Genomic DNA, 12289 nt, shown 5'->3' with positions numbered 1-12289 from the left:
TGAAGTGTGTACGGAGAGAAGTTTTCTTAAATAGTTCGGTTCATTGAGCCACTTTTTTCAATTTTAAGATGGATAAGATATGTATGTATACATCTAATAGGATGAGTCGAAATACTTTAAGACATGGAACATACTATTGGAGATATATTAACCTTAATAGCGGTGACAATTTCACTTAAAACTCCAATTTCCCCGTTTCTTGAGACCAAGATTCTTTAAACGTCTCTTCAAGGTACGGTAGCTGCAAAATAATTTGGAATACTTATGCATACATCCAGAGACATATGTATATATGTCTCTGATACATCACATCAAATAAAAATAAATAAATAAATAAATTATTCTCCATCGAACTTCCGAACGCGAAGGAGCGAAAATACGATGGCGAAGGAGCGAAAACACGATGGCGAAGGAGCGAAAACACAATGGCGAAGGAGCGAAGTTCCATCGCTCCTACCCCATCGTATTTTCGCTCCTTCGCCATCGTGTTTTCGCTCCTTCGCTCCTTCGCGTTTAGGTCGAAGGAGCGAAGGAGTGATGTTGGGAATTTGGCCCTAAAGGAACACCATACTTATCCGTACAATATATAATTGTTCAATTCCCCCATTATTTATTAAATTCCTTTTTATCTTTATTACTTATTCAATTTCACCTTTATTATTGGATTCCTTCATTACTTACTCGTTTTTTCTTTACTAATAACACTTTAAATGGTTCTAACTCATTAAAATTCTCATCATCCAGTCGACCATTCCATTCCTTATCCATACCTCATTATATGTCCTTCATAACTTATTCGCTTTATCTTTGCTTATTAACACTATACATGGTTTAAATATAACCATTAAACATTTCCGTCATCTTGTCGACCATTCCATTCCTTATACATACCATATTATTGTTCAATTTCCCCATTAGTACTTATTCATCCTCTATTACTTAATCTATTCACAGTGATATACACGCTTAACTCAATTTTAGAAACGCTTCCAATTCAAGCTTTTCTCTGATTCTGATCAATACACGTGTTCGAAGAGAGAAAATGACAACTAGCAGTGAGGTAGGAGTCTGGAGACTGTATATTTTGTCTTGTATAGTGTTGACTATTGATTCATAAAAATCCACGTCGAGTGTGATGTGAACTGTTTTGTATAGTCATCCCAGTGGCCTGTTTAAATACTGTAGATATATCATTTATAACGGAAATTGATGGATTTCCCCATTCCCCATTGTTCCGCTGTTGTTTACACCGTATCATATCGTTTTTACATCTGTTACATTGTCAGTACATATGTACCTAGGGGCGAACAACCTGTGTAAGTATAAGGATTATCATATGGGGCCGCTCTAACAGTGTTTGAGGATTTCATGTATGATCGGCGTCGGTTGATCTGCCATGGATCTTTTAGCTCTGTTTAACTACAAATTATGGAAGAGCAGCATGCGTCATTTATATTATAATGATTATTTAGCAGTAATTATACATATATATACAAAATAAACATGCATAAGTTACGCCCATGAGTGATGTCACTGGCAACAAATAAAGTAATACATATATTGATAGGCCTTGTCAAAATGTTTATGTAGATCACGGAGTTGCCCCCCTTTGACCAGCTTCAATATCAATGCTGATGGTCATCTATTTGGATTGACCAAGTTTTGACTTATACTTAGACGAAACTCAGTGCTTTGGTAGGAATATTGATTGGATCAGGCAAGTCTTGAAGTATATAAGCACATTGATAGTATACTCCTATAACATAAGAGGCTGCTGGTCGGCTCTTTTTCTATCGGGTATTATTTTGCCGACTGCGACGGTGCCTGTCAAAAGTATCTCGCCGTGTAAAACCTCTAACATTGTTGGAGTAATTGATAGTATATTTGTACAGGGGTTCAATCTTACCAATATCTAATGATTGAAATATGTTGGGCTTATTTTCCCCTATTAAAGTACATCTTGCAAAAAAAATCATAAAGTGGCATGGGGGATGCCCTGAACTGATCGCTCTGTCGTTGTATCCATCAAAAACACTTTAAAAATTTCTTGTCTACTTCAGACACGCGACTTTGTAAGCATAGTCACACTAGAGGGATGAAACTTTGCATGATTGTTAATGTTAACATTGATGAAACATGGTGTGTCATGTATGAAAAGATGATCTGATTAACATCAGCTGTTACATGGCTACGTTTACTTATATATATACATGTATATGTACTAGGCCTGTTGTGTAGCAAATGTATAGCCATGTACCAGCTGATTTAAATCAGATTAAGTTCTGTAAAGATCATATTGTGACAATTGTACATGTGTTTGCAATGTATGCAATTGAGAATATAATTTTTATGTTATGATTATGAATCAGAAATCAAAGTCACTTGAGAATTATTTTCATGCCCCTGCCAGGGTTGCCATACAGTGTTGCCCATGTCGTCCCATCCTGTCCAGTCCCAATGTAACTGTTGATCAATCCTCACCATACAAATGTGTTTCCGGGTGTCAAGTGGCCAGGGAGCGGGGACATTTAGGTCTTACAGACATTTTCTAGTTTTGTTTTTGTAATTACAGGTATTACTAACAAGTGAGGCGTCTGGCCAGATGTGGAATGTGTGTGTGTGGGACTTCCAATCTTCTACCAGTCTCCTCACCTACAAAGGAGGTACTTGTGCACCTCACGGCCTTGCAGTCCTCAATAATGATTTCATCATCTCAGCTCTCAGCACAAAACCAGTCCTCAATATTTGGCCTCTTCATAAAAGGGTATGCATACTTCTTGTCATTTCTGTTAGAATAGAGTCAATGTGACCTAGTTATACCAGGAAATCTCAGACTTTAAGATAAACCTAAAGGAAAATATGACGACTGAAGATGTAACAATTATACCCTTGGAGTCGCTCCCTTGTTGGGTCGTATTTAATTCCCCCAAAGTATTATGCATTAAAACAAGGATTTGGCTAATGTAGCAAGCTCGTATCAGCATATGTGCAGATTTATAACAGTATATAATATAGCATAATTATATACTATAACTTAATCATTCATTGGAAAGTGTTCAATATTGCTAATGACTTATTTTTGAAACAGGACAATCAACATATGAAAATGGTTTGTCCTGGCAGAGTTACTGCCCTTGATGTAACCCCGAATGGAGAGTACTGCATTGCAGCTGTATCAGAGAAAATCCACATCTGGCAGGTAATGTAATACATATTTAAATCACTGGCCAATAAGCTTAGCATTTAGATCACTGGCCAAGCTTAGCATTTAGATCACTGGCCAAGCTTACCATTTAGATCGAAGGCCAAGCTTAGCATTTATATCACTGGCCAAGCTTAGCATTTAGATCACTAGCCAATCTTACCATTTAGATCACTGGCCAAGCTTACCATTTAGATCACTGACCAAGCTTACCATTTAGATCGAAGGCCAAGCTTAGCATTTATATCACTGGCCAAGCTTAACATTTAGATCACTGGCCAATTAGCTCAGCATTTGGATCACTAGCCAAGCTTAGCATTTAGATCACTGGCCAAGCTTAGCATTTAGATCACAGGCCAAGCTTAGCATTTAGATCACAGGCCAAGCTTAGCATCTAGATCACTGGCCAAGCTTAGCATTTAGATCACAGGCCAAGCTTAGCATTTAGATCACTGGCCAAGCTTAACATTTAGATCACTGGTCAAGCTTAGCACTTAGATCACAGGCCAAGCTTAGCATTTAGATCACAGGCCAAGCTTAACATTTAGATCACTGGCCAAGCTTAGCATTTAGATCACAGGCCAAGCTTAGCATTTAGATCACTGGCCAAGCTTAGCATTTAGATCACTAGCCAAGCTTACCATTTAGATCACTGGCCAAGCTAAACATTTAGATCACTGGCCAAGCTTAACATTTAGATCACTGGCCAACCTAAACATTTAGATCACTGGCCAAACTTAGCATTTAGATCACTGGCCAAGCTTAGCATTTAGATCACTGGCCAAGTTTAGCATTTAGATCACTGGCAAAGCTTACCATTTAGATTGCTGGTCAAGCTTAGCATTTAGATCACTAGCTAAAATTAGCATTTAGATCACTGGCCAAGCTGAACATTTAGATCACTGGCCAAACTTTCCATTTAGATTACTGGCCAAGTTTAGCATTTAGATTACTGGCAAAGCTTACCATTTAGATTGCTGGTCAAGCTTAGCATTTAGATCACTAGCTAAAATTAGCATTTAGATCACTGGCCAAGCTTAACATTTAGATCACTGGCCAAGCTTATCATTTAGATCACTGTCCAATTAGCTCAGCATTTGGATCATTAGCCAAGCTTAGCATTTAGATCACTGGCCAAGCTTACCATTTAGATCACTGGCCAAGCTTTCCATTTAGATTACTGGCAAAGTTTAGCATTTAGATTACTGGCAAAGCTTACCATTTAGATCGCTGGTCAAGCTTAGCATTTAGATCACAGGCCAAGCTTAACATTTAGATCACTGGCCAAGCTTAACATTTAGATCACTGGCCAAGCTAAGCATTTAGATCACTGGCCAATTAGCTCAGCATTTGGATCACTAGCCAAGCTTAGTATTTAGATCACTGGCCAAGCTAAGCATTTAGATCACGGGCCAAGCTTAGCATTTAGATCACTGGCCAATTAGCTCAGCATTTGGATCACTAGCCAAGCTTAGCATTTAGATCACTGGCCAAGCTTAGCATTTAGATCACTGGCCAAGCTTAGCATTTAGATCACAGGCCAAGCTTAGCATTTAGATCACTAGCCAATCTTACCATTTAGATCACTGGCCAAACTTTCTATTTAGATTACTGGCCAAGCTTAGCATTTAGATTACTGGCCAAGCTTACCATTTAGATCACTGGTCAAGCTTAGCATTTAGATCACTGGCCAAGCTTAGCATTTAGATCACAGGCCAAGCTTAGCATTTAAATCACTGGCCAAGCTTAGCATTTAGATCACTGGCCAAGCTTAGCATTTAGATCACAGGCCAAGCTTAGCATTTAGATCACAGGCCAAGCTTAACATTTAGATCACTGGCCAAGCTTAGCATTTAGATCACAGGCCAAGCTTAGCATTTATATTACTGGCCAAGCTTAGCATTTAGATCACTGGTCAAGCTTAGCATTTATATCACTAGCTAAAATTAGCATTTAGATCACCGGCCAATTAGCTCAGCATTTGGATCACTAGCCAAGCTTAGCATTTAGATTACTAGCCAAGCTTAACATTTAGATCACTGGCCAAGCTTAGCATTTAGATCACTGGCCAAACTTAGCATTTAGATCACTGGCCAAGCTTAGCATTTAGATCACAGGCCAAGCTTAGCAATTAGATCACTGGCCAAGCTTAGCATTTAGATCACTGGCCAAGCTTAGCATTTAGATCACAGGCCAAGCTTAGCATTTAGATCACAGGCCAAGCTTAGCATTTAGATCACTGGCCAAGCTTAGCATTTAGATCACAGGCCAAGCTTAGCATTTAGATCACAGGCCAAGCTTAGCATTTAGATCACTGGCCAAGCTTAGCATTTAGATCACTGGCCAAGCTTAGCATTTAGATCGCTGTCCAAGCTTAGCTCACCCGGTCCTTTGGATCAATGAGCTTACATCATATGCCATATTTGTCCAGCATTTTGAAAAATGCAGAAAACAACAAGTGAAGGACAGAATAACTGAGTGTGAAGCCCAACAAGAACAGATGATTAACCGATTCCCAATCTTTTTTGGTATGTGATATCCTGAATGTTTGTTTTGCTAGGTGTGTACAGGCCACCTACTGGCTGTGCTTGGCAGACATTACCAGTGCATCACTTGTCTGAAGTGCTGTGATGACGGGTCTTACCTCGTATCGGGAGGTGACGACAACATGGTCATTGCTTGGTCATTGGGCAGGTACGTATGTCCTTTATTATCCCCGCCCAACGAAGTTTGCGGGGGATATACAAATGGGTTCCTTCCATCCATCCGTCTATCCATGAATCTCTGCTGCGAAAACAAGCTAACATTAGATTTACATACAGTAATTACTTCAGACTTCAGTAATAATGCTGGTTTACATACAGTTGTTACTTCAGACTTCAGTAATAATGCTGGTTTACACACAGTAATTACAACAGACTTCAGTAATAATGCTGGTTTACACACAGTAATTACTTCAGTAATAATGCTGGTTTACATACAGTAATTACTTCAGTAATAATGCTGGTTTACACACAGTAATTACTTCAGACTTCAGTAATAATGCTGGTTTACACACAGTAATTACTTCAGACTTCAGTAATAATGCTGGTTTACATACAGTAATTACTTCAGACTTCAGTAATAATGCTGGTTTACACACAGTAATTACTTCAGACTTCAGTAATAATGCTGGTTTACATACAGTAATTACTTCAGTAATAATGCTGGTTTACATACAGTAATTACTTCAGACTTCAGTAATAATGCTGGTTTACACACAGTAATTACTTCAGACTTCAGTAATAATGCTGGTTTACATACAGTAATTACTTCAGTAATAATGCTGGTTTACATACAGTAATTACTTCAGACTTCAGTAATAATGCTGGTTTACATACAGTAATTACTTCAGACTTCAGTAATAATGCTGGTTTACATACAGTAATTACTACAGACTTCAGTAATAATGCTGGTTTACATACAGTAATTACTTCAGACTTCAGTAATAATGCTGGTTTACATACAGTAATTACTACAGACTTCAGTAATAATGCTGGTTTACATACAGTAATTACTTCAGTAATAATGCTGGTTTACATACAGTAATTACTTCAGACTTCAGTAATAATGCTGGTTTACACACAGTAATTACTTCAGACTTCAGTAATAATGCTGGTTTACATACAGTAATTACTTCAGTAATAATGCTGGTTTACATACAGTAATTACTACAGACTTCAGTAATAATGCTGGTTTACATACAGTAATTACTTCAGTAATAATGCTGGTTTACACACAGTAATTACTTCAGACTTCAGTAATAATGCTGGTTTACATACAGTAATTACTTCAGACTTCAGTAATAATGCTGGTTTACACACAGTAATTACTTCAGACTTCAGTAATAATGCTGGTTTACATACAGTAATTACTTCAGTAATAATGCTGGTTTACATACAGTAATTACTTCAGTAATAATGCTGGTTTACATACAGTAATTACTTCAGACTTCAGTAATAATGCTGGTTTACATACAGTAATTACTTCAGTAATAATGCTGGTTTATACATACTGTAATTACTACAGACTTCAGTAATAATGCTGGTTTACATACAGTAATTACAACAGACTTCAGTAATAATGCTGGTTTACATACAGTTGTTACTTCAGACTTCAGTAATAATGCTGGTTTACATACAGTAATTACTTCAGTAATAATGCTGGTTTATACATACTGTAATTACTACAGACTTCAGTAATAATGCTGGTTTACATACAGTAATTACTACAGACTTCAGTAATAATGCTGGTTTACATACAGTAATAATGCTGGTTTACATACAGTAATTCCTTCAATAATAATGCTGGTTTACATACAGTAATAATGCTGGTTTACATACAGTAATTCCTTCAATAATAATGCTGGTTTACATACAGTAATTACTTCAGTAATAATGCTGGTTTACATACAGTAATAATGCTGGTTTACATACAGTAATAATGCTGGTTTACATACAGTAATTCCTTCAATAATAATGCTGGTTTACATACAGTAATAATGCTGGTTTACATACAGTAATTCCTTCAATAATAATGCTGGTTTACATACAGTAATTACTTCAGTAATAATGCTGGTTTACATACAGTAATTACTTCAGACTTCAGTAATAATGCTGGTTTACATACAGTAATTACTTCAGTAATAATGCTGGTTTACATACAGTAATTACTTCAGACTTCAGTAATAATGCTGGTTTACATAAAGTAATTACAACAGACTTCAGTAATAATGCTGGTTTACATACAGTAATTACTTCAGTAATAATGCTGGTTTACATACAGTAATTACAACAGACTTCAGTAATTATGCTGGTTTACATAAAGTAATTACAATTTTAAAGTGACATGGCATATGTGGACAACAGTATGATGACAGTTAGTGATGTAATATACAAAAACAATACATATAGATAAATTATTTCTTCAGTTTAGGTGGGGCCGCGGTGGCCGAGCGGTTAAGGTGTACCGACACTTTATCACTAGCCCTCCACCACTGGTTTGCACATTCGAAACCTACGTGGGGCAGTTGCCAGGTACTGACCGTAGGCCGGTGGTTTTTCTCCGGGTACTCCGGCTTACCTCCACCTCCAAAACCTGGCACGTCCTTAAATGACCCTGGCTGTTAATAGGACGTTAAACAAAAACAAACCAAACAAACCAAATTCTTCAGTTTAGGAAATAGTAAAAATATATAATTCAGTAGGCTAAAAAATGCTGGTGGTGGTGCTGCATACTTTAATTAAAGTAATTAAGACCGAGATAACACATTGTGTGCTAACCTTTACAGGTTGTTGTCCGAGGCTGGTGAACACAATAACAGGAGAGCTCCCGTCCATGTCTGGTCCCAGCACTCCTTACCCATCACAGATATACACATCGGCTATGGAGGTAGTCGAGCTAGAGTTCTCTCCTCTTCCCTAGACCAGTCCTGTCGTGTAAGTATAAACAGTTTCTATCACATCTCTTGATGAATATATCATACCTCTGTAACGAAGATAGGGGCGGTATACTGGAATCAGCCCCTCCGTCTGTCGGTCTGTCCATCCATCAGTCTATCAACCTGTGCATATTTTTTTCTGGACATAATAGCACATTAGATTATATTAAAAGAAACCCAATGGTATTACAATATTTTTGTCAGATCTATAGTCTACATTTATATGTGCTGGTGTATGAAATGTGTTGTACAGCTGTGGGACCTGGCCTCAGGAGAGATGCTTTGCTGTATCGTGTTTGATGTCAGTATAACATCCACAACCATGAATCTCACAGAGAGCCTGTTGTTTGCTGGGGGATCCAATGGACTCATTTACTGCTATAATCTTTATGACAGGGTAAGTTGAGGTAAAATGTCTTATAGATCATTGAAATTTGAATATTGGCATGACCAACAAAGGTCATGCAAGATCATTGTTTCAAGAGGGCTGAATTTTTGACATCTGAAGTTTGTAACTACTACTTCTCAAGTACGGAAGATATCCTCGTGATGATCACTACTCTTCTGCTCATCAGTAGACTGAATAACATTCTCACCTAAAAGGTTTTAATACAGCAAAATCACTTTAGAACACATTTAAGGGTTGTACCTCATTTTAACTGCGCATACGGTAGTATGTCTGCAGTTGGCAACTAATATTTCCTATGGTTAGCACCCCATAGTCAGCACTTTGGCTATTGGGATATCTTCTATGCATAATTACGTATTTTGGTCAGCACTTTGGCTATTGGGATATCTTCGATGCATAATTACGTATCTTCCATTTTCTTTCGGCTGAAAGTTATTGTCAATATCCCATCAATTATGATGTCAGTGAAAATAAGTTACTGTATGGTATTTTTTATTCATTTATTCTACTTGAGACTTGTATATTGCAGACCCTATGACTTTAAAGGGTAAGTCCTTAATATTTAATGTATTTAATTCCACAGCCCATCAGAGCTGAGAGACACATACAAAGTGATACAGATAATCCCAACACCACTATCTACCAAAGCCACAGGTGAGGACAAAACTTCACTGTCAATTTTATATACTTTGTAGATATTATGTACCAGGTTGTAGTATTTGTAAAAGAACAAGTTAGGCATATTTATATATGTGAATTTATATTATAGGTGTCCTATATTATGAATTTTGGTCAGGGCACAAGTCAAATAGTTGTCTTCCTTCGTCATTTGTGTTGCTATGTTATATATCAGATAATTAGCTCAATGTATCATATACACTATGTGTTGGTGATCCGAAGGTACAAGATTTGAATTTCCTGTCGTAGATTTACTGTCACAGTGATGAATATTTATAATATGTATACAATGTGCATGCATGTATGTAAATACATTACGATCAAGGTATTCATATCATTTAATGAACATCTTCCACTATGATCATGTCAGGGTATCGGGCCCGACCATCACTGCATCATTGAAACGTTCTTTTTACAAACGCCGATGTGGCACAGCGGCATAAGTTCATTCATGATGAATTTTAAACTGGCAAATAATTATTTAGTTATAACTTTCACTGATATCAGTAAATATACATGTCATTTATAATGAAATGTTCTCAATCATTACCTTCCATCTTTGGTAGTAAGCAGGTGACTTGTCTGTCACTCTCATTGGATGGGAGTCAACTGGTGTCAGGGTCACATGACTGTGATGTCAGAGTTTGGGATGTTTACAGCGGGCAGTGTGTGAAAACAATTCCACATAAAGGTTGGTATAATATGTGTGGTATATGGTCTATTGTTCGAGGAGGATTGATATCCTTGTTCTTGTTATAACACAACTTTTATAATTTGATCTAATCTGATGTATAAACCATCAGATGGATTTCTTACCTACTGTAATCTTGACAGTGAACAGGTTTTTTTTGTGGAATTTGATCTACTGCTAACTGTCTCTCTTTTCCTTCCTACAGGAGCCATAACAAATGCCAGATTAATACCAACTCCCCCTGGTGTGATATCAGAGGTTAAACGTCCCATCCTTCCAATGCAACCATTTGAGCGCCATCTGTACTGCCCACAAAATGGCGGAGATTCAGGAGGAGATAACACATCAGACACACTTAATCTTTACATAAACCAATTTGAACAGGTAGGTGTATTTTAGTTCAGTAGAAAAGATTATTACAGTATACAGTTCTGACTTTGAGAATGTGCTGCAATAAAAGTACCATAGCCAGCATAACACATCCTGTTTATACAACGACCAGGATCGGATTCATTTTTGGTTCAAAAGTCATTTGTGAACAATCATCTAAAAACTTGCTGCACATTCTATTATAAAATATAGATTGGTGCATGTATCTACCTTGGACTTAATGTTACAGTTAGTTTCATAAGATAGCTATTCATTGGTTTATGACAAACTACAAACAGTTTGGAAATAAGGAAGTTGACATTTTAGGAAGGATGTATATAATCAACATGAAATTATTGTCTACTACACTCAGTCTGGTGATTACAGATCATATTTCTAATGATATTTCATTTTTGGTATCTTTAATCATATTTTGATTAAATTTCAGGTGACACAGCCATCAAATGCGACTAGATTATATACAGAATTATTACTGCAGTCTAGGGTATGTTGATCAGATCATTTATCCTACCCCTTAGTTTGTGTAATGGATCTCCCTTTATCATGTTATCACCCCCTGAGTTTGTAAAATGGAATGCCCCCCTTTTTATTGCCCCTTAGTTTGTATAATGGATCTCCCTTTATCATATTATCACCCCCTTTGAGTTTGTATAATGGAATACCCCCCTTTATATTGCCCCTTAGTTTGTATAATGGATCTCCCTTTATCATATTATCACCCCCTTTGAGTTTGTATAATGGAATACCCCCCTTTATATTGCCCCTTAGTTTGTATAATGGAATATATCCCTTATCATTTTGCCCCTTAGTTTGTATAATGGAATATATCCCTTATCATTTTATCACCCCTGAGTTTGCGTAATGGAATATTCACCCTTTATCATATTATCACCCCCTTTGAGTTTGTACAATGGATTATTCCCTCTGCACTCTGCCATCACCCTTTGTATAATTGATCATCGATTTCTCCAGAATTAATCATGTTGTCACATCTGAGTTTAGAATGTGTCCACATATTAAAATTTTTGTATCAAAATAAACATTTTCTGACATTTTGTTTTCAGGACACGTTTGACGAGGATACATCTTTCACACAGGGAACATGTATAGCTCAGATGAAAGACGAAATAAATCAGTTACAATCAGCAAACAAAAAACTGTACAGTTTTGCAATTGATGAAATATTAGAGATAAATAAACCATCCTGATAATAAACGTATGACGTTGTGTCCTTGTACCTCCTACACGTATGGCGTTGTGTCCTTGTACCTCCTACACGTATGACGTTGTGTCCTTGTACCTCCTACACGTATGGCGTTGTGTCCTTGTACCTCCTACACGTATGACGTTGTGTCCTTGTACCTCATACACGTATGGCGTTGTGTCCTTGTACCTCATACACGTATGACGTTGTGTCCTTGTACCTCATACACGTATGAC

At 37.1% G+C, this 12289-nt stretch overlaps 1 protein-coding gene across 1 annotated transcript; it reads left to right on the top strand.

Annotated features, from left to right (window-relative positions):
• Positions 1 to 994: 994 nt before the first annotated feature.
• On the top strand, positions 995 to 12066 carry LOC117325028 (WD repeat-containing protein 18-like). Its single transcript, XM_033880926.1, has 11 exons — positions 995 to 1060; positions 2573 to 2764; positions 3089 to 3199; positions 5763 to 5896; positions 8532 to 8679; positions 8935 to 9078; positions 9674 to 9744; positions 10335 to 10459; positions 10665 to 10843; positions 11277 to 11333; positions 11914 to 12066. Exons 1-11 carry the CDS (start codon positions 1043 to 1045, stop codon positions 12055 to 12057), a joined length of 1323 nt encoding a protein of 440 aa, XP_033736817.1. The 5' UTR covers positions 995 to 1042; the 3' UTR covers positions 12058 to 12066.
• The last annotated feature ends 223 nt before the right edge of the window (positions 12067 to 12289 follow it).

Source organism: Pecten maximus, chromosome 4 (assembly GCF_902652985.1).
Source record: "Pecten maximus chromosome 4, xPecMax1.1, whole genome shotgun sequence".
Lineage (NCBI taxonomy): Eukaryota > Metazoa > Mollusca > Bivalvia > Pectinida > Pectinidae > Pecten > Pecten maximus.
Note: the sequence above shows the minus strand (reverse complement) of the source record. Positions and strands in the feature narration are given on the sequence as shown.